The 24,847-nt window shown below is 32.8% G+C and overlaps 2 protein-coding genes across 2 annotated transcripts; one reads left to right on the plus strand and one right to left on the minus strand.

Moving 5' to 3' along the window:
- Positions 1-2,827: 2,827 nt before the first annotated feature.
- Positions 2,828-3,579, minus strand: LOC131004974 (pathogenesis-related protein PR-1). Its single transcript, XM_057931749.1, has one exon. The coding sequence runs from the start codon at positions 3,481-3,483 to the stop codon at positions 2,965-2,967; it is 519 nt and encodes a 172-aa protein (XP_057787732.1). The 5' UTR covers positions 3,484-3,579; the 3' UTR covers positions 2,828-2,964.
- A 20,019-nt stretch (positions 3,580-23,598) lies between these two features.
- On the plus strand, positions 23,599-24,830 carry LOC131011480 (uncharacterized). The gene is made up of 4 exons (XM_057939273.1): positions 23,599-23,657; positions 23,730-24,105; positions 24,204-24,550; positions 24,665-24,830. Exons 1-4 carry the CDS (start codon positions 23,599-23,601, stop codon positions 24,828-24,830), a joined length of 948 nt encoding a protein of 315 aa, XP_057795256.1.
- The last annotated feature ends 17 nt before the right edge of the window (positions 24,831-24,847 follow it).

Raw genomic sequence — 24,847 nt, forward strand, 5'->3', positions numbered from 1 at the left:
TTTTTATTATCAAATTTCAATAAAATTGGTAAAAGGAAAAGGAAATTCGAGTCGGACCTTATATTGCCTAATCATATTAACATATGTCAATATTTAATATTGAAATTTTTTGGTATTAACTAATGAAGTTATAAGGCAAATTTTAAGCTCCCTAATTAAATTATTGTAAAGGATGAAAAATATGCCAAAACAAAACAATTCTTAAATTTTCGCCATTTCAACAAAAACTCAACATATTAATATAATTTGTTTATGTTCATTTTTATCTAAGGATGAGAAAAGAACTTTGAATTGAAAAAATGCAGATTGAGAAATATCTAAACTAAAAATTATACTATGAAAGTTGGCAAATTTGAAATAAAAGTGCACTTATTTATTATTTTAATTTTTTTATGAAAAATCTTGTAAGACATATAGTTGGTGGATTCAAATATTTTATGAAAATTGTGTAAACGCATATCTATATATGGTTGGAAACTACATTTTCAGTGAGAATCTAAAAATACTGTATTGAACTTATAAAGTTAATATTCCATAATTTGTATCTATCTACAAAAAAAATAAATTACAACACAAAAAAAAAATTATAAATGCCTCATAGAATTTTAACAAATAAATAAAGAGATAATTTATATACTTCCCGTATTTCATAATAAAATTTGTATCATTTACACAAAATTATGTTTCCATGATTTCACAAAATATTTTAACACAAATAATAAAGACAAGTTTTTTTTGAAAGAGCTAACTTCCTTTTCAAAAAAACTTGTAGTATAAAATACTAAGAGAAAGGAGAGAGAAAAGAAAATAGCTTCGAAACTTTTAATTTGAATAAAATTCATATTTTAAACTTATTATATATATATATATATATATATATTATCAAATTAAATTTTTTGTCATGATCTTTAATTTGATATATATATTGAATACATTTAATTAATAAAAATACATAATTTGTAGAAAAAACAAAAATTCTCAAAATGAAAAGAAACCGAAAAATAATTTAAAAGAAATTACAACAAAAAAACAAATAATAAAAAGTAGAATGAAAATATGGTCAACCCATCATCTCCATTTTTTATGCAACACGTTTTTTTGAAAATAATGGAATTTTTTGGTTATAGATAGATTTGAGTTTTGCAAAATTTATGACTTTAATTTCTCCATTATTTACAAAATCGCCATTAAAATCAATTTGAAATTGATTTCAAATTGGAAACTCCTCTTTTAATATAGTATAGATATACGGGGGTTATTGTCGAAAAATACTTATAATTTATTAATTTTTTGGTTTATAATATGACCTTATAATTTGACTAAAAAATAAACCAATTTTTAATTTAATTGCAATTATAACATGACTTTATAACTTGACCAGAAAATATACAAATTTTCAATTTAATCGCAATTATAACATGAGCTTATAATTTAGTATAATAATATCAAAATTTAACATTAAATATTTTTAATTTTCTTTTCATCTCACAATATACTAATTATTTATTGGTCCTAATATTTTATAATTTCATAATTTAAATAGATAAATACTTATTATGTAGGTAATATATTAATAGAATATTAAAATTTAATTATATATATGCATTTGTGTTTTGAAAACGTAGATATATATATATATATATATATATATATTAAAACAATATTAATATAAAATAATTAATTATCTAACTTAATCTTTATAAAAATAAATCAATCAATTAACAATAATTTATACACAACAATTTAATATGAAATTACAATAAATATCAATACATCTATGATGAACAATGATCTAAATAAGGTCATGTTATAATTGAGATTAAATTGAAATTTGGTGTATTTTCTGGCCAGATTATAAGGTCATGTTATAATTGCGATTAAATTGAAAATTGATGTATTTTCTGGTCAAATTATAAAGTCGTATTATAAATTAAAAAATTGACAAACTATGAGTATTTTCCAGCAATAACCCATTATATATATATATATATATATATATATATGCGCGTTTAAATTTGAAATGCATGAAATGGTTCCACCCTTTGTGTCGAAGTATTACCAAATGCTAGTATATCATCTATATATATACATATTTTAAAATAGATGACGCGATATCACAAGAAAAGGCTGGATGTCTGAAGTTCGAATATCCAACATTTTATTAACCTTTTATACTCCCTTCGTCCCATTATAAACAACTCGATCAAAAATTTTCAGCACAAGAATTAAGGAAGAGATGTAAATTTGTTAAAAGTGGTAGGACTCATTTTTATTTATGAAAGCAAGCCACTTATAGTGGAACGACCCAAAATGTAATACATACCACTTTTAGTGAGACAGAAAGAGTATATTTTACAAAAAAAAAAAAGTTTACTTTTTTAAAACTCTCAATTATTTTACAAAAAGAAAATGATCTTGTAATAAATAAGGTACATGCGATGCTAAATCCTTCTATATTTATAAGAAATTAAAAAGTTGCAAGTTGGCAGAATTTGGAGTAGTGCTGTTTTGGGGCAGCTGTGTAGTGGTCCAAACTACGTCGTTTTCTCCTGTGACAACATAAACTGTTGCAGTAACAAAACCACATACTTTTGGATAAGCAGATATGCTAATCTGTCTCTTCAACCAAACAAACATAATAAAAAAGAAGAAAATATTAAAAGGAGAAAAGGTGACAGTTGTAGTCCCTAATGCAGAAAATAAGTACCTGTTAGTCATGCACTTTAATTATATTGATATATAGTATATGAGTTGCAAAGTATACCCCCAGTACCTATTTGTTCCTTAAAAAGTGAAACCCCACGAATTCCTAAAATGAAAACCTTAATGAATGCAAGAAAATTAAATTGTAATAACTTCAAGTCGATGCCTCCCTCTCACTAAATTTTAACAGCATTCATCTCAGCCCATGCTCGTGTTTTATTTATACAAAAAAAAAACAAATGAAATGTATATGTGAGTGGATCAGTAGGGCCTCTCTCCAACGTAATTCCCCGGCGGATCATAGTTGCAGATCATGAAAACGCCGCGGCCGCCGTAGCACACGACCCTGGCGCAGCCGACCCGCCGCGTGCCGCGCCACACAATCTGGGTGTAATGCCCGCAGTCCTGGCCGTAGACGCAGGAGTTGGACCAGTAGTTATAACCCCGCCGCTCCGACACCCAGGCCGCCGCCGCCTGGCCCGCCGTCCATCGGTTGCCGCTTCCCCAGAAGATGTTCTCCCCGTACGGTCCGTTCGAGTGAAGCAGCTCACAGTCCGCTCGCCGCTGGGCCGCGTACCCAGCCGCGTACCGTTCGATCCTGGCGTCCCACACCAGCGGTGGCAGCCGCAGCGCCGACCGCGCTGCGTTCTGCACGCCCAGGAACTGCTTCACTTCGCTGTTCCCGGCCACCGCGGCGGTTGGAGTGAGGAAGCTGGAGATGAGAATTAGGATGATTGCATAGTGCAAGGGGAAGGGGTTGAGCATTTGGAGGAGTAGCATTGCATTGAAATTATTATTTTTTGGTCATGGAATTTTTTTCCTTCCAACTATGTACGATAGTTTATGTAGCATTGTAATAATATTTATAAGAATGGAGGCATAAAGTAGTTGAAATTAAGGAGTTTTTTTTAATAAAAAAAAATTAAGGAGTTTAAAGCGTCAAATATGGGGTGGCACCCATGTTCGATAATGATTGCCACATCTGTGAGAGGTCAAAATATTCAGCAGAGGGGAACTATTTAATTTAGGGAAAATTGCACCTAAATACATAAATTTTGCCAAAAATCCATATTTGACGCGAAGTTAGGATTTTACATTTTAATACATCAACTTTCATTGTTGTCCAAATTTGACACGACTTAATTCTTAAAAATTCAAAAAACAACCCATTTTTGTAAATAATTATACAAAGACCCACTTATGTTATAATTTGGGACATTTAAACCAAAACAAGATATTTCCTTATAATGTTTTCCTTTAAACCATTTTAGGCGCGGATCAAAGATTAAAAGAAAACATCATAAGGAAATATCTTGGTTTGGTTTAAATGTCTCAAATAATAACATAAGTGAGTCTTTGTATAATTATTTATAAAAATGAGTTATTTTTTGAATTTTTAAGAATTAAGTCGTGTCAAATTTGGACAACAACTAAAGTTGGTGTATTAAAATGTAAAATCCTAACTTCGCGTCAAATATGGATTTTTGGGAAAATTTGTGTATTTTCACGCAATTATCCCTTTAATTTATTTATTTATTTACGTATTATAATGTATGCATTATTAATTCGATACTATTCTATATGTGACATGAGTTTTTAAATTTGAGTGAAATCGGGGCTGCTGAAAATTGGACAAATGAAGTAGTGTGTATCTAGATGAAACATCTACATATTATATATATGCCCTAGAAGTCAAAATATATTATAGTAGTAATATTTTAGAGATTATTCCCACGGATGATAATCTTAAATGTTTAGGTCGGAATCAATTTATGAAATGAGAAGGCAGGCACCATTAATTAATGATTAATATAGTCATCTAATCGTATTAAATTGACAGAAAGAAATTGGAATTTAAAAGGTTAGCTTAATGAATTTATATCTAATTATTATTATGATTAAAAAGTATGGATGTTTCTTGGAATTTTAATGTGAAGACAAAACTAAACCTTGGACCGATCGACCTTGTTTTTTTTTTTTTGGCAATACCTTGTTTTTTATTTCACATTATAAATAATATAGACTTTTTATTCATAAACTAATTATCAATACAAAGAATAATATAAAAGACAAATTACAATAATTATATTGAATACTATATTTAAAAATATATATATCTAAAATACTATATAGCTAAGTGGAATTATGAATCTGAATTTTTTCATCTCCAAATTTATATATATATATATATATATATATATATATATATATATGTGTGTGTGTATAGGGTGTGGTTCTAGAGAGAACTACATTATTTGTGAGAACGGGAGAACCATCAAATCTAATGCATCCACTGTAAAAATTAATGCATTCGCTGTTAAAATTAATGCACTAAAAAAATAATAAAAAAATGCTCCCTTCAGGATTCGAACTCAGGATCTGCATTCATCCAACAAGATGATGCATACACCGTAGATCTTGATGATCGAATGGCTGAAAATGGTTCTCCGGTCTTTTTTTATTTATGGTTCTTTCTTGAACCTCTCCCTATATGTATATATATATATATAGGCGTGAACAAGTAGTACATTTTGATAAATATGTCAATTAATTTTTATGAACGCGCGTTTGGTTTGGGGTTCAATCCCTGGCGATGGAGTGTTTTTTAACAAATTAAATAGATTCGTATGTTCATTAGTTATATTGGTATATTCAAAGAATTTATTGATATGTTTATTAATCTCATTTCTTACGAAAATCAACTTTTCAATAGAACCTAACCATATATATATATATATATAGTATATATATATATACAGTAATTTAATCAAGCAGTATAAATAAACAATCGTATAATCTAATTGAGTCATACTATTGAACGATCGATCAAGATGTTACTACTATATTTCATCAATCATAATTATTGTAATGGACAAAATTCGTATAGCCCATTTAAATAAATATTCGCAGTCCAAATACTCAGCTCAGTCCAGAAATTGAATTAATTGGAATTAATTCGGCCCATACGCTAAGTCGTCAAGGCCCAATAGCACCAAATCCTAAAAAGAGCAGCGACTTGAGTAAGAAGGCAGGTCAGAGATACGGATCCCGGGAATATCGGAACAACTAGGGTTGAAAGACGTTCCAGTAGAACCCTAGCCGTCAAGATACCATAGTATATAAGGAAACCAACTAGGTCAATCAGGAATCCAATCATTCACGCTTTAACACATCCTCTCCGCTTTCTCTCCTCACGCGCACTACTCCGCCTACACGCTCTCAATCTAGGAGATCCCAGCAACCAGTTGATCCAGGACGCCCCGGCGACTCCGGCTGATCGCTGAACGACTCTCTGATCCACCAACCCGATCGATCCGATCTAGTCGTTCTTCTTAATATATTTCAATTCTTTTCAATACGATTTCTTGTACTGTTACTGACTTGAGCGTCGGAGGCCCTTCCATCGACACCCCCACCGGTGTTGTTAGAAGGGCTCTAACGTGTCTGTGGTTTCAGGTTGCTAGTGCCCGCCGTCCAGGACGACCCCGACGTCCTTATCCGTAGTTGTTGGACGTACCCTCAACAATTATTATAAATAAAAAGGAATAATACAACTTATATAGATAGTTATATACAAAATTAATTGTGAATTATAGTTTCACAATATTTTTATTATTTATTTTAATAGAAAAAAATACTCATAAGGGGCCCCCTAAAAAAATTTACTTATAAGATGACATCTAAGCAGTAAAGACTATCTTAGTTAATTAAGAGGTTTGTGGTTCAATATCCAACGTTCCCCTTCTTCATCATTATTTTTTTTTTACAAAATTCTCGTGTACCACTGTACAAATATCATTCTACTAAATTCACTCATTTGATATCACTTGTGTGGATTATTTTAGATGAATTTACATAATTTTTTTTTATATTTTGAGAATAATATTTTATTCTTGTATAAAAAATAAAATAATTCAACGTAATGAATATAAAATAAATATTTTATTTTTATACCCAAATTTGTAAAATAACTACCAATTTAATATTACAAGGCTCGTTGCATTGATTATACTAAACATAATAAATATACTTTCTTATAGATATCATAATATAAAACGGAAAAAAAATGAAAAGTAAATATTGCTTGCAATTATATTCCATAGTAACTAAATTTATACAACTTCATCGTTAAAAATATAACTTTGTACCAATGTGTTATACAATATGAATATTTTATAGAAATTCTTATGTGTAATGGAATATTCATATGATATGTCCATCAAATAATTATAGGAACCAAAAATATTTTTTGAATATAAAAATATTGTAAATATAAATTATGACTATTTTATGCTTTTATTTTCTTTCAAATGAACTTTTTTTAGAGAGAAAATCAAGTGAACTTATTATAAATCAACAATAGAGTTCACAAAAGAGGGTAAAGAATTCGTAAAAACTGAATTACATCGAGAAGTAAAAGCAAATTTAACAATCTTATCAGCAATGACATTTCCTTGGAGCCCAGCAATACTCCACATGTTCCAACCCATTTATGAGTCGCCGAGTATCATCCAAAAGACTTCTAAGGTAGGTAAAATTCGGAACACCGTTCTTTAATTTTGATGATGGGTCGATGCCCATTTTATTTAACAATTGAACTCATCACTAAATGATAAAGTGATTTTACAAATATTTTTATTTATTTATTAGGAAAGTACGTGATGGATAACAATCATAACATATATATTAACCAATAGTTAAACCTAATATCCATCAAATAAATCAATGATAGTTTTGGAGGAAATTTTTTGCAAGAGCGCTCCAATGAGACCCCCTATTTTTAGTGAGATCTGAGACACGATCTCGTACGTTTATTTCATCAATCATATGGCTGATATTGTATTCAGAGGGAGATTTTTTTTCTCAGGGTTGAAATCTTGCAGGGAGCGAAATATTTTAAATTTCGTTATTCATCAGTATATACTGCCTTGTTCATTAGTTTATATGTCTTATTCATTACCACTTTTTTAAATTTTGTTATTCATCAGTATATATTGTCTTGTGACCCTTGTTCATCAGTATATATATCTTATTCATTGTCCTCAATGTCTCACAAAAAATAAGAGGTCTCACTGGAGCGCGCCCCCTATATGTATATATATATATATATATATATATAGGGTTGCGCTAAAATAAGACTCAATCTTATACTATAAAATAAGACTCAATATCAACTCTTCATCTCAATTAGATCAACGGACAAATGTTGTTTTAAATGGGTTATCCGAATTGTTAAAGGAGGTTAATAATGTAATTACATTTCCATTAATTAATATGTATCCCACTATTTATGGGAACACATATTCCATATCTTAATTAACCAAGTCATTTGCGCTGTATGAAAATTTATTTATGCATTTTATTTATGCCTTTTTATATGAATATTTAAGTATACCTATATGAATGTTTTTGATTCTTTACATCGTTTCTGTAACAATTTTATTTCTATTTGATACTTTAAGTCCATGAATTTTTCACATTTTATGCGCGAATATTTTAACATACATATATCAATATTTTAAGTATATATGTATGAATATTTTAAATTATACCTATATGAATTTTTATGTACGAATTTTTGTTCTATATGACCCTTTGAGTCAGTGAGTTTTGCATATTTTCTGTATGAATATTTTTATTATAAATGTATGAACATTTTATTATACTCTTGCATCTCCTGCGTAGTCACAATCAAATTAACAAACCAAAAAAACAGAATTAGCCTAAAACACAATTATACAACATAATTTACCTCACAAATAATAATATATAATAAAGATGTTTAAGATGGTTCATTCATCTGAACTAAAATATTCATTCTGCCAACATCAATATTAAATTATAAAAAAATTAATACAAACACATGTATATACATAATTAGTCTTCAGGAAAAAATCATACCACACGCCTATTTATTCATGTAAATAGTACACAACTAATAATTCATTAACTATTATGAAATAATTCATACATTCCCATGTATTATTCATAACAAAATACCATTTATATGTACACAATGAAAAAAAATCAAAGTTTTATTGATATCATCAGAAAGATTCGGTGAAAATTTAGGTAGGGAATCATTTATTACTATAATTTCTTCTCTCCCTTAAATATACCCAGAAGTAATCATTGCAAATCTTCAGTTTCCTATTTAATTGATGCTTGAAATTCGAAAACGAAAAAATAGATGATTTAGAAAGTCAAATTCATATGGGCAATTATACCCTTACGTCAGCCACGCATCTGCATAATTTAACTTATTAAATGAACTTTACAATCCCTTAAAAATGCAATCCAGCCGTCGATAATGAATGATCAATGGTCATGATTTAGTCTTATATTATAGACTAAGGGAAGACCATTGAATAGCACTACCCTATATATATATATATATATATATATATATATATATATATATATGGGGCGGTTATTCAATAAACCACCCTTATTTTAAGAATTACGAACCAGCAAAAATGCATGAATTTTATGTATAACACGCATGAATAAACTGTATAAATGCATAAATTGCGAAAAATAATTTTTTGCTACCTTTGGGATTTGAACTCAGGACCATGAATTTATCCAACAAGATGATGAATCAACCATAGATCTTGATGATCTAAGGGCTGAAAATGGTTCCTAATTTATATTTTAAGAAGCGTTCTTATTTTAGCCTCCCCCTATATATATATATATATATATATATATATATATATATATATATATATATATATTATTTCATCCTGCACATCTTCTTCTTCTTATTCCTCTTTGATGAGGAGCAGATCGCAGAGGTCCTGTGATTGCGACACGTGTATTGTCACAGGGCTGGAGAGCAGAGAAATATTCCTCGGAGATAATGCCCGTTTCTACAAGTAACAGAGTTGTATTTCATTGAAGGGGCTTGGAGCATCCACGGCTGACAACACTGCTCATTGACGCACGTGCACTACATCGTCGCTGCTAGCCAGTATAAGGGGAGCGCATGCCTTGCATAGGAAAAGATTAAAATACCCTCGATTTAGCTCGCTATGTATAGTTCAGTCATTTGTATTCACCGGTGACGCGATCTCATTAATACAACAGTTACCTCTTTTCATATTGTGCTCCGTGTCTCGATTTCCAGCAAACAGGTGATTAAATACATCATATAACATAGGATTCATGCATACTTTTTTGAACTCATCACTCTTTTTTTTTTTTAGTTCGGGGATTGGGGATTGAATCAATGTATCAAAATAAACATTCTCATATAGTAAAAATAACAAAATATCAACTTAGATTACAAAAAAAAAAAAAAAAATCTAACCGCTTTTTGTGGAAAAAAGTCGAATTTAAGTGTCTGAGCGTCGGATTTCGTGGTTGAACTTTTTTGATGTAAAAATTACTATTTGTTGATTTTTGGGAGCCAACTTGAAGTGTTGACACGCTATACTGGTGGAAATGCAAGCTTTCGCTTTCTCAATCAAAGCAAAATCGTTTTCCTGCCCTAGAAGATCCTAATTTTTTGTTCAGCGCGGGTTCGAGTGTTTTTTTTTTTGAAACAGGAGTTATATTAACGCTCAGATCTTGTCGTCAATAACAAAAGGCCCTAACCATCTAGGGATAATGTCCGTCCAACAACACGAACTATCGATAGTTCTTGCAAATTGAGAAACAACTTTTTAGGACTGTTCGAGTGTTTTTAGGAAAAACAACTTTTTAGTTTTTATGCTAGTGAGCGCCGCCGCCGTCCATCCGATCTCAACAAAAAAAGAAATAATACAAAACAAAAATAATGAAGAAATTTTTGTGGATTTAATCAAATATTTGAAGTTATATGTTGTCAACTTGTTGTGAAAGTGAGTTTGTGTCGTTGATGTTTTTAAATTAACAATCAGCTCGATGAATTCACAACTAACGATAGTTAATTAGTTATGAATTCAAGTTTTAAAGCTTGAATTCACAACTTATTATTAATTGTGAATTCGAGTTTTAAAACTTAAATTTAAAACTCGAATATGGATTTGTTGTGAATTCAAGTTTTAAAGCTAGAATTCACGACTAGTTGTCTTAGTTGTGAATTCAAGTTTTAAAACTTGTTAGGTCCCGGAAGGTCTGAAATAGGTGTATGAGGGGAATACACCTATAGGCTATTTTTCGAAAACAACAAACCAACTCAACCTTGTAACAGTGTAAGAACTAAGAAAGACTTTGGTTGAAGACTGATACTGAATCTCTTTTGTGTAAAAAGTTATCAGTTAAGTCCTAGACTTTAACTTATATGCGTAAGGCTTCAGTCTAGTTTGTAAAACAGAGAAGTGTTAAGAATCCCCCTGAATATCCTAAGATAAATCAGTCAGACAAATAACACTTGGCAGCGGAAAACTTTTTTTTTTAAAAAGCCGTTTGTGATTAAGCACGTTGTCAAGATCTTAGTCTCACTTTGCAGTTAGTTAGTTTCAGTTAACAAAATGATTTTGCACAGATAAGAAAGTAAATACTGGAAGCGATAAACAACAAAGAGATTTTTACGTGGTTCGGAATCCAATTCCTACGTCCACGGTCAGTTGATCACACTGACAAGTACTCTGGGCTTGTGCTTACGGGTGCACAGCAACCTTTGAACTGAAACCACACGTTTCAGTAACGACACACTGGGTTGGATTTCTCAAACACATTTAGCACACACTGGGCACTACGATTTCTTTGGAGTCAGAACACTGGTCTGAGCTCCGCACAACTTTAAACACTCTTTTCGCTCAGTTGAAAGGAGGTTCGAAAACTACCAACTAGATCACAGAGAATAGGCTCTCTGTAATCAGTAACTTAGGCTTTGGATAAACAATATATGCCTAAGGTTCTAAGAGAATATATATAATCAGTAGTGGACTGATTTTGGCTTTGTGATTCTCTTATTCGATTCAAACTTTGGAAGCCTTTGATTTGCTGAGTAACGAATTCGGCAGCGTTTCAGCTTATGTATTTGAATCGGTGAAAATTGAAGTGATCCTCGAGCTCTATTTATAGGAGAGGTCTTGAATAGATTTGTTGGCGGAGATGATCTTCAATAATTCATCCGTTGGAGTGTATTTCGAATTTTGCTGAGGCTTCAATCTTCGAGGCTCCTTATTTAGTGAGAACGGCTACTAAGGAGCAGGAGATAGGACATCTCTGAAAAGGTAGTCACCAAAAAGGAATGCTCTGCAGAGAAAAGACGATCCTTGAAATCTCTACATTTAATGCGGCTGTACTCTGGGAGTGCGAGGTTTCCTTTTAACTTTGGAGGTTCAGTTCGAGGAAGAATGTTTAACTGATACTTGACTTTAGTATCAGTCTGCTGAATCCACGTGGCCTGCATTAATGAATCAGTTCGCAACTGATCCTTTAGTTGAGAAACGTGATCAGTCAAACATCAGTGCTTGACTCAGCCTTTATTCGCAATATCAGTCGAGCTCTTCAGTCTTCAGTCCTTCGTTCTTCATTCTTCATTCTTCATTCCTCCGATATTTAGTCTTCAGTCTTCAGAACACAAGCTAAACTAGAAAAGGAACTCCAACACTTGAGTTCGAAAAGTTCTAGTCTATTACAAAGAACACTTAAGGATTTTGGTATCATCAAAACTAGGGTTAGGATATTTCATTAAGTTTCCAACAAAACTCGATTCACAACTCAAATATAGATTGGTTGTGAATTCGAGTTTTAATAAAGTTACAATTCATAACTAGAAATAATATTAGTTGTGAATTCAAGTTTTAAAGCTAGAATTCACAAGCAGTTGTTTTAGTTGTGAATTCGAGTTTTAAAACTAGAGTTCACAACTCAAATATAGATTGACTGTGAATTCAAGTTTTAAAGCTACAATTCACAGCTACAAATAATCTTACTCTTGTGAAATCGAGTTTTAAAGGTAGAATTCACAATTAAAAATAGTCTTGGTTGTGAATTTGAGCTCAAAAACTCGAATTCACAATTAAAAAAAATTAATAGATAATTTTTAAGATTTTTATGTGAAGGGTAAAATGGTAAGTATGATCATTTTTAAGTTTTTTTTTAATGAACAATTTTTATTTTTACTATTTTAATTTAGATATTTTTGAAGTCCAATTATTAGCGATTTAATTATTGTTATTCACTATTATAAGGGGAATTTCACTGCTTGTGGTAAACTATGGAAATAGCTTAAACATGAAGAAAGTTAGGTAATTTTCATATAATAATTTCTTTTATAATATTTTTAGGCAAAAAGAATGATTATATTACTTCATGTCAGTATGTACAGTTTCCATGAGCCAAAATGATTATAATGGTGAGTTGCATGTGATGTTAGTGGGTATTCATGAATTTTATTTGGAGAATGATCTCGGCCCCTTATTGGTTTATTCGGATTCTCTGCTAGCAGTGCATGCAGTGCATCATAATTATGAAGGAACGAATTCTCTATGTGCGCGATTATTTGTTTGAAGTGTTCACGCACGTCATGGAACACATTGTTTAGATTTTCGGTATGTTTGTCGTAAGGCGAACATAGCTGCTCATTGTTTAGCTAATTTTACAGCTTGATCTGATGGTGTAATGATCTGAGAGTTGGATTTCTCATCCTCATTTTTAAATATTGTTTATTGTGATTTAATATAATTTTATTTTCCCTAAAAAAAAGAAATATTTATGCATAATTGATAACAAACAATAAAACAAATGTTTCTTTAAATCCTAGTCTTCTCCAAAAATATTTTCTATAACAACTTTTCGAATATTGTGAGATTTCTTTAGGTAATTTTCCTTCTTAAACTAGATTCAATAGTGACTCAATTCTGCGAATATTATGACTCTTTCACTTAATATAATTGTTACAAATATTTTAAATTGAGACTATGAACTACATATAGTGTATTCATAATATCCATCTGCCCCAAATAAATATCCTATTTTAAAAATGAATTTTGTTTTCGAATAAAAATGTTTCAATTCATAGTTTCATAGTACAATATTGTGAAACTTTTCATTCTACTTATGGCTTTCAATGAAAATTCTTTATCTTTTTCAGTCTTTAATGCAATAATTAGAAGTGATAAGAGCAAAATTTTATAGTTGACATATTAAGTTTGATAACTGAAAAGACTTATTCTGAAACGAAAGAAATAACTGGCTATCGATAATCGTCAAATTCATATACACGGTAGCCGGTAGGTTGATCATGTAATTCTCGATGTAATAGTACTAATTATTTCGATGTACTTCAATTTTGTTAGAAATGGATATTGGGCTCATTCCTCCCTTAAAATGCCTTGTAAGGGAGAGAGTTGTCTCACCATATAAAGTGGTTCATGCCACTATCTCCAATTCAATGTGGGACACTTCAATTAATACACCCCCGCACGCGCAGCGTGGACTATCCCAAACGCCATCTGTTGACAACGATATTGGGGGGGCCCATCATTGGATTGAGTTGACTCTGATACCATGTTAGAAATGAATATTGGGTCCATTCCTCCCTTAAAAGGCCTTGTAAGGGAGAGGGTTGCCTCACCATATAAAGTGGCTCATGTCACTATCTCCAATTCAATGTGGGACACTTCAATTAATAAATTTGTGTTGTAGTTTTAGGTACATGTAGCTGGACGCTACTCCCAAAATATTGTTTCAATTTAATTATATTATTAAAGTTCAATTCTCACTTATGTATCTACTCCCTACGTTCCCAAAATAATTTTTTAGAAAAGAGGGACACGAGTTTAAGATAAAATTATTGATTGTATTAAAATTGATAAAAAAAAATATTATAATAAATATTGAAAGTGGTAAAAAAATATTATACTCCCTCCATCCCCCAAATAAATTCTTATTTATTTTGGGATATTATCCCACCACTAATAATATTTAATTTATTCTTACTTCTCATATTTACACCATTTTTAATATTAATTATAGCACTTTTTCACCATTTTTGATATTAATTATAATATTTTTTTCACCACTTTTAATATATATCTTCGATAACTTTGTCTTGAAATTCATGCCCCTCTCTCCTAGGAAATTATTTGAGGGACGAATTGAATAATTAGTATTGAAAATTATAAAAATGTGAAAAGTAAGAATAAATGTAACATTATTAGTGATGAGTAATAACCGAAAATGAATAAGAAGTTATTTAAGAGGTGATTAAAAAAAAATTTGATAAAAAATTATTTGGGCACGGAGTAAGTATATATTTATATTAGTAAAGACGTGCATAGGAGTAACGAAAGTTGCCTTTTTAAAATGATACTCGAAGCATTAGTCTATTTATGTGTATGAATGAAGGTCTCATAAGTCATAAGTCATATGTCACAACTGAAAAAAAGTGTCGTGTTCTAATTTACAACTTACAAAAATATATTCTCACATCCCCACCAAAAAAGAGAGTTCACTCACTGTCGCCTAAATTAGCGGCGATGATTATCACCCTCCCCTTTCACACTCACACACATGCCACAATTGTTTACTTGCACAATTATTTTCAAACCCAAAATTCAGTAGCTGTAATAATTTTAAATGTGTTGACGTGCGATTACTCAATGACAAGAACATATTATACTCGATATATCTCCTACCAAACTCCTTCGTACTTTAAGAATGTACCTAACTTTTTATGACACAAATTTTAATAAATATAAATAAGTATGTTGTGAATACAGAGACTCATTTTATTAAAGTTTTATATAATGAGGTGGTATTTAAAAACAAAAAATATACATTTATGAAGAACATATCGAAATAATAAAAAGTGAGCATTTTTATAGGACGAAAAGAGTATATATGAATGAGTATTCCATTTTGCTTCCTATATATACATATATATGCCATATCAAGATATGGGTAAATATCACTTTAAACCCCAAACTATTTTCGCACTATCAATTATATGCTGAACTATCGAAAATAATTTTTTGAACCTTGAACTATCAATTTTGTATCAATTGTACAATTCGTTCATTTTTTTAGCTTGAAAATATTGACGTGGCTCACCGGATACCATAATATATTTAGAATCATTCTTTTTTTTTACCTATATTATATAAAACGACATGATTATATGCATTTCTCATTAAAAATTCAAATGATGAAAAATGGATAAAGGGTACAATTGATATAAAATTGATAGTTTAAGGTTTAAAAAATTATTTTCAATAATTCAGGGTATAACTGATAGTGCAAAAATAGTTTGGAGTTTAAAGTGATATTTACCCTAAAGATATTTTATATGAATGATTATTCCATTTTACTTCCGAAACTGCTGCACACGCTTTAGATTAGGACATTATGTTTTAATTAAATTATGATTTTCTGAAATTTTATTAAAAGTCGTGCAATTCCATAAAAAGACAATCATGCAATGTATACTTTAGTTTGTAACCATTAAAATTTAAAACGGCTCGTCAACTTGCTCGTTTTTTGTTTAATATTTCGAATGTAATAATTTGAAAATCAAGATTTTCATCCTTGCTTTTTAATATTGCTCTTTCAAATTTAAGTCAATTAAGTTTCCTTTTCCTTCTGAAAAAAACCATCACTTTTTCTCAAGTCAAAACAAAGTTAAAGGTATTGAATGGAATTGCAACAAATACGTAATTATTAGGGCTGTAAGCGAGCCGAGTCGAATACTAGTAGCCTCGAGCTCGACTCATTTAAATATTCGGGTGTTTGAGTCGAGTTCAATTCGAACTTTTATCTTGTTATTCGAGCTCGGCTGGTGTGACACTCGATAATGTTGAATTCGAGCTTGAACTCGAGCTCAACTCGTTAGATGTTCGTATATATACATGATGTTCGAGTTCAAATTCGTTAAAAATTAAAAAAATATATGTTACTCGAGCTCGAGCTCATCTCATTTAAGTCTCGTGTACTAATTTGATTGAAGGTTCGTGAATAGGCTCGCAAACATTTTCATGAATAATCAAATCCGAACATATTAGCAAGCTTAATGAACCGAATGATGTCAGGCTCGACTCGATAAATTATCAAATCTCGAATATCTTGCGAGTAACTCTGTTTATTTACAGTTCATCTCAATGGTACAAAAGAAAAAAAACATATATATTGCTAAATTATAGAAGTAACTTAAGATTTTAAATTTTCTCATAATTAACCTTGTAGAATGTTATAGGAATTTTATCACATTTATATGCAGCATATCTTTACGCAATTGGGTGTTATTCAAGGGGGCTGGACCACCTGGACCATTAGTTGGGCCTTAGTGCCTTACTAATTCTAGGAGTCATTGTCAGGATGGAAATCAACCATCCCATTTGTGAGCAATAAAATTAATTTATACTCCAATGTTATTGGTGGAAAAATAATGAGTCTAAAAAAGCATTTTACCAGCCAATTAGACTTTTAGCTCAAGTAATAAATTGAGGTACTCAAAGACCCTCTTTTATAAGAGATTTTAAGTTCAATCTCATTTACACGCAGTGTACTATTTATATATATATATATATATATATATATATATATATATAGGAAGAGGTTCTAATAAAAACCTCTGTTAAAATGAGAACTAGGAACCTAATCTTGACCTTTTAAATATTAGATCTAGTGGTTAGGATTTAGTCAACAAAAGAAACTGTGCATCTATTATATTTTACTGTGCAATTAAAAAATATGCAATTGAAACCAACAATGCAAAATACTCAAGCAAATCGAAATTGTGCATCTATGCATCTATGCAATCGAAATTGTGCATCTGTAGTTTAATCTCAGCCCTCTATTTTATTTAAATCAATGATTTTAAATTGGTTCCTAGTTTTCATCTTAAGAGGGGTTTTTATATTAACCCTAGCTACCCTATATATATATATATATATATATATATATATATATATATATTTGTGTGGTATACAAGTTCCGCTTGTGTGCAGCGTTATATAGTATTGAATAACGATATTCAAAAAATTGATAATTTTTTTGCTCTTTCTATAATTCGAATCCAGATATTTTTTCATATTTGTGTGGTATAGAAGTTTCACCTCGTGTAACAGTATATAATATTGAATAACAATATTAAAAAAAATTGACAAAATTTTTATTTCCTTCATGATTCGAACCCATGTAAAATATCGCTCTCTCCAGATAAATATCAGTCATAGGATACATCAAATCAATCTAAGATCTCATCATATATAAGGGATCTCATTGGAACCGTTCCATATATATATATATATATATATATATATATATATAGAGAGAGAGAGAGAGAGAGAGAGAAAGGTTTAATTGAAAATGCTAAATGTATTGAGAATTGAGAATTCGTTCAAACTATTGTGAACAAGTCATTTCATTTTGATGAACATATCAATAATTTTTAAGAATGAGCATTTTGGTCTGTGATTCAAATTCTGTCAGTGACAAGATTTTTACCAAATTAAATAAATACGTATGTTCACCAGTTAGAGCATCCACAGTGGAATGACTTGATAGAAGGGGGGACCACAATGAGTAAGGAGGCCACAGTGGGATGACTTGATAGCTTACTTGATTTTTTTAGTTTTGATTTTTGTATTTTTTATTTAAATTTAATTGCACAACTTTAAATAACACAATTTACTTCAAATTTAAATTGCATTAATTTTAAAATCCTAAAAATTACATAAAAAATTACACAAATCTTAAATTTTTTAAAACATATCCTAAAATAACTATTCCGACGCTAGAGATCCGAAATGTGCCCAAACGTGCTCGATCAAATAATTTTGGAGCTGAGCTTGTATCTGCATATCTCGGAGAAGTGCATCTCTTTGCACATATTGCTCAAAACAAACCGGGGTTGCTTGAGCACTCTCCGTCAAGTCATTGCTAGACACCCCGTGTCCTGCATCGTCATCTATCCAATGGGTAGCTCTTTCACCTTCGTCCTCCACAATCATGTTGTGGAGAGTGATGCAACACATCATGATGTCCTTGAGATGCTCGACGTACCAACCCCGCGTCGGACTTCGAATGATTCCCCAGCGAGCTTGAAGCACTCCAAAGGCACGTTCGACATCCTTCCGTGTCGATTCTTGCATCTTCTTGAACCTCGCCTCCTTTGGATTGGTCGATTGACTCTTGACGAAGCAACTCCACTTCGAATATATGCCGTCGCACAAGTAGTATCCCATCTGGTAGTAGTGTCGGTTGGCCTCAAAGATCACCGGCGCTGCCGTTCCATCCAACACGTCGGAGAACAGAGGCGACTGGTTCAGAACGTTGATGTTGTTGTTCGAACCGGCGACACCGAAGAAGGCATGTCAAATTCACAAATCGTGGGATGCAACGACCTCCAAGATCAAGGTGGGCTCCCCTTGATCACCGCGTGTATATGCGCCATGCTACGCCTTTGGGCAATTCTTTCACACCCAATGCATACAATCAAGACTTCCGAGCGTTTCGGAAAATCCGTGTCGCGCCTCGTGCATCTGAAGAAGGAGTTGGACGTCCTCCGGCATTGGACGGCGAAGATAATTGGCTCCGTAAGCCCGAATGTCAGCCTTGCAGAATTTTTAGAGGCATAGACATTCCGTCGTGTCGGCGACCTTGAGAGATACTCGTTGAAAGTATCCGCACTGACGCCGATGGCTAATTGGCAGATAGCCACCGTGCATTTCTGCAAAGGCATGAAAGAGTTCCAACCTCGTGCACCATGGCTCATCTGGAAGTAACTATCTTCACCTTGCACAGCATCGACGATGAGCAAGAACAACGGTAGACATAAATGGGTAGCCTCACGATCACGGTAGACGTAAGACCGATGATGAACAACACGCTCCGGCTCCGATTGGGAGTACATTTGAGCAATCAACTGTTTCTACAACTGGATCTCATCGATGATCTCTTGCGCTACCCCATCGGACGAAGACGACGAAGTATTCTCTAACCATTCGGTCATTTTTAGACGAAGAGAATATGGAAATGTAGTAGATAAAGAGAGGAAGATTGAAGAAGAAAATTATTTGTGTGTGTGAATGAAGAAATTAGGGAGGTATTTATAGAAAGGAAAAAAAAAGTAGAAAAAATGGCTAGAAAACCGTTGGAACAAAAAAAGGAAAATTCGGCTATATAGCCGTTAGATTCAAATTTAAAGAATTAACTTTTCTTTTAATAAGCGCGTGTCCACACGCGCATTGAATAAAGAAGATCAGGCATCACCCGATAAATCGGGTAAGCTTCAAGTCCATGGCTGCTGTAGTGGGGGACACGATCTTTGGGTGACTCTAGTGGCGCCGATCGAGTCACCTACTATGGGTGCTCTTGTATTGGTATGTTCAAAGAATTTATTGATTTGTTCATTATTCTCATTTTTTACGAAAATCAAATTCTCAATAGAACTTATATATATATATTGGAGTGAGTAAGTTAAAATAAAATATATTCTAAAATATAAAATAAAAATACTTTTTAATGTATAAAATAAGAACAAATCTTATCCATTGGATATTCAAGATTTTGTGGCATGAAATTGTCCTAAATTAAAGACATGCAACTCACGTCTGTAATAGTGAGCTAGCTAACATAAAAACACATGTTAAAGATAAAATAAAAACCATTTTTAGTCCTTAGATCATCAAGATCTACGATTAATTCATCACTTTATTGCATGAATTCATGATCTTGAGTTCAAATATCATAGGCAACAAAAAATTAATTTTCGTAATTCATACATTTATACTAAGAATTCATAAGTGTTTTAAATAGAATTCAGACATATATATACGACTTTTCAAAGATTAAATATTGACCATTAGATTATGAGTAGATGAATGATGTAAATTTATTCCTATTTTATACACTACAGGTTGTGTTTCACCATAGCCCTCCGAAGGGCTAAAATAAGAGCATTTGTCAAGATATAAAATAAAAATCATTTTCAGCCCTTAGATCATCAAAATCTACGGTTGATTCGTAATCCTGTTGGATGGATTTATGGTCCTGAGTTCAAATCCCAAAGGTAGCAAAAATTTATTTTCACAATTCATACATTTATACAGCGAATTCATACGTGTTCTACATAAAATTCATACATTAAAAATTGCTCTTATTTCTTTTTTTAAGATGTGCTCTCACGGTAGCCCACCCATATATATATATATATATATATATATATATATATATATATATATAATATGCTAAAATAAAAACACCTCTTAAAATATAAAATATGAATCGTTATCAACCTTTAGATCATCAAGATCTACGGTTGATTCATCACCTTACTGGATGAATTCATGGTTCTGAGTTCGAATCCCATAGGTAGAATTTTTTTTTATTTTTTGCAATTCGTATATTTGTACAGCAAATTCATACGTGTTCTACATAGAAATCATAAAGTTTAGCTTTGTTCATATAGAGACCAAATCAGAGCCATTGATCTCACCAAAATCAATGAATCAGATTAATCTGAATTCTTCAAGTTTAGAAAATTCCGTAAATTCCTCATTTTTCAATTCTGAGAACCAACGAACATTATTATGAACTTACGAACATATTAATGTTCGTATAAAAAGCAAATGAACATATTAATGTTCGTCGATATGTTCATATAAAAATAAATGAACATACAAATAAACATACTTATGTTCGTAAGTTCATAATAATGTTCGTTGGTTCCCAACAAAATTAGAAAATGAGGAATTTACGAGATTTCCTAAACTTGAAGAATTCGGATTAATCTGATTCATTGATTTTGGTGAGATCAATGGCTCTGATTTGGTCTTCATTCTCTATATAGGGGAGTGGTCTTCATTGAACTCTTCCATATATATATATATATATATATATATATATATATATATATAGGGCCGCTCCAATGAGACCCCTACTTTTAGCGAGATCTAGGGCACGATCTGGTGCGTTTATTTTATCAATCCTATGACTGATATTATTTCTGGAGGGAGAATTTTTTTTCGCAGGGTTCTAATTCAGGAGGAAGCAGAATAATTTAAATTTTGTTATTCATCAGTATATACTGATGATTAGTATATATTGTCATGTTCATCAGTATATATGCTTTATTCATTATCATTTTTTAAAATTTTGTTTTTCATCAGTATATACATCTTGTTCGTTAGATATACGTCTTGTTCATTAGTATGTCTTATTCATTATCCTCAGTGTTTCACGAAAAATAGGGGGTCTCACTGGAGCGCGCCCATATATATAGTGAGATTACTATTTTTCGTGAGTGACAAACATGGTTTTCATACCTCAATTCCACATGTTTTGTTGTCATTTCCCTTCATGTTTTGCTTGTGAATGCTTGTTTGTGCCCGAATATTTAGTTTTATGAAGATTTGATATCTTGGTGTAGTTTTGGAGTAATTTCAGGAAAAATAAAGGATTAATTGGAGCATTTTGAAGATATGAGATTGAAGTACGTCTCGAGAGGAATCCGTGAGCGCAAACGGCGACCAAATCCGAGTCCGGACGAGGGAGAACGGAGCAAAACGAGCGGACTGTGCAAAACGCCCAGTACCCCCGCGGTCACCACCCGCGGCCGCGGGGTGGGACCGCGGGTCAGCTGTTCCCAATTCCAGGGGTGTACCGCGGTCACCACCCGCGGCCGCGGGGCGGGACCGCGGGTTCCCTGAGTTTTGCCCACGTTTGAGCACCACGGGCGCGGGCCATGACCGCGGGAAAAGAGCGGAGTCGCGTTTTTCAGCCCTTAAACCCCTTTCTCCCCCTTTTCCTCACACTATTCATCATCCCCAACATTCAACACACCCATTTCCATCTTCCCCAATTCCTCCACACCAAACCCTAGCCTCCATTACCACATCTTTTTACCAAGATTGAATGCATTGAAGAGGAGAGAAGATTGAAGAAAGCTCATTAATAGGATTTGTCACTTCTTACTCTCTCTTTCATTTATGTATTTCTTTGATTTAGGTTTGTTGTTTGTGAACATGTTTGAATAAATCCCCCATTGGTTTGGGGATTAGGCTAGTTGATTATGTGATGGATTGATTATTATGCTTAATATATGTCTTGATTATTTCCTTGTTATTATCTTTTCAAGCCCTAGCTTTAATTCTTGTATGGATTGTTGGCCACTTTCTATGCATTTCTAATTTGTGATTTGAATTGGGAGAGGATAATCATAATAGATTAGGAGCTTGAAACATATTGACTCAATAAACCGGGAGGTTGAGAGTTGGGTGAGAGTTTACCGATCCTTTGTGCTTTTGGGAGTTATAGGTTAGAAGTTGACCGGGGACGGCAACTATGACCCGTAATCTACCGTTTTAGTCGTCCGGGAGGGGGCTAGAACTAGTGGGGAGATCACTCTAGATAAATAGGAATATCAAGACTAATATTGAGCTAATTTGAAGTCCATTGCTAATCCATCGATGCCTAATCCCTAAACCACCTTCATCACTTAATTAATCCACTTTGTTTGATTGTTCTTATTTTGTCTTTGAATTTGTTAGTTAATCAAACCACTCACCTCATTGTTTAGTCTAAATAGCTATAGCATAATGACTTAGGATAATCACTAGATTGAACTACTAATCCTTGTGGGATACGACCTTGCTTCCATATATTACAACTACCCGTATACTTGCGGTGTGGTGAAAATATTAGCGAACAGTGAGACATGAGAATTATGAATAAGTCGGTATATAATGTTGAATAACACAAATAATAAGCCGATTTAGCCCCCTGCTTACTCGAGCCTTACTCATTCGGATGAGTAAGGCTCATCCGCCTTTATTTCAGGCACGTGCAATACACGCGCCATATTAAAAAAAATATTTTGAATTTCAATAGTTATTTTCGGCCAATTTTTTTATTTTTTTATTTATTTCCTTTTCCCTCCTACATAAATCATTTATTTCTTCTTCATTTCATCCATCCCTTTCACTCTTTCCCTTTCATTTACTTCATCTCCATCAAAAAATGGCTTCATGGTTCGATGATACTTCGTCTTCGTCTGAGGGGAAGACGCAAGAAATCATGTATATCATCATCCAGTCGCAAAATACGATTGCTCAATTTTTCACTCCCTAGTGACTTGTTATTTTCAATAGAGGGTTCGTTTATCGTGATCGTGAGGTTGCCCATCAACGACTTCTTCGAGATTACTTCAACAACAATCAGACGTACGGCCCAACATTTTTTCGACGTCGTTTTTGGATGCAGAAGGAGCTATTCTTACGCATCATCGATGGTGTGCAAGGTTTTGATAGTTACTTCCAGATAGGGGTGGATGCTATGGGCCAAGACTCTCTCATGCCGTTGCAGAAATGCACGGTGGCTATCCGACAAGTAGCCATCGGTATTTTTACGGATACTTTTGACGAGTATCTGAAAATTGCTGACACGACTAGACGGTCATGCCTGAAGAAGTTTTGCAAAGCTGTCATCCGGGCATACGGTGCCGAGTATCTTCGGCGTCCTACACTGGTGGACGTCCAACGACTGCTTCAGATGCACGAGGCGCGACTTGAATTTCCCGGGATGCTCAGGAGTCTTGATTGTATGCACCCACCTTGATCTTGGAGGCCGTTGCATCCCACGATTTGTGGAGTTGGCATGCTTTTTTTGGTATCGCCGGCTCAAATAATGAAATCAACATTCTGAACCAGTCGCCTCTGTTCGCCGACGTCTTGGGAGGAACGTCTTCGCCGGTGATCTTTGAGGTCAACCAGCACTACTACCAGATGGGCTACTACTTGTGCGATGACATCTATCCTGAGTGGCCAAAGTTCGTTAAGAGCCCACCGTTGGCGACCAATCCGAAAGAGGCGAGGTTTAAGAAGATGCAAGAACTGGCACGAAAAGATGTCGAACGTGCCTTTCGAGTGCTTGAAGCTAGATGGGAAATCATTAGAAATATGGTCCGAAATTGGTGCATTGACCATCTCAAAGACATCATGTTGACTTGTATTATTTCTCACAACATGATTATGGAGAACAAATGGGAATGAACTACCCACTGGAGAGATGACTACTTGGGACACAGGGCGTCTGGTAGTGACTCGTCGGAGATGGCTCGATCGACCCCGTCTAACTTCGAGGAATACGTGCATAGAGATGCAATTCTCATAGATAGGCAGATGCATGCCAAGCTCCAAGCGGATTTTATCGAGCACATTTGGGCACGTTTCGGACCTCTAGGGCCGAAATAGTTATTTAGATGTTTATT

The sequence above is a fragment of the Salvia miltiorrhiza genome, chromosome 1, assembly GCF_028751815.1.
Source record: "Salvia miltiorrhiza cultivar Shanhuang (shh) chromosome 1, IMPLAD_Smil_shh, whole genome shotgun sequence".
NCBI lineage: Eukaryota > Viridiplantae > Streptophyta > Magnoliopsida > Lamiales > Lamiaceae > Salvia > Salvia miltiorrhiza.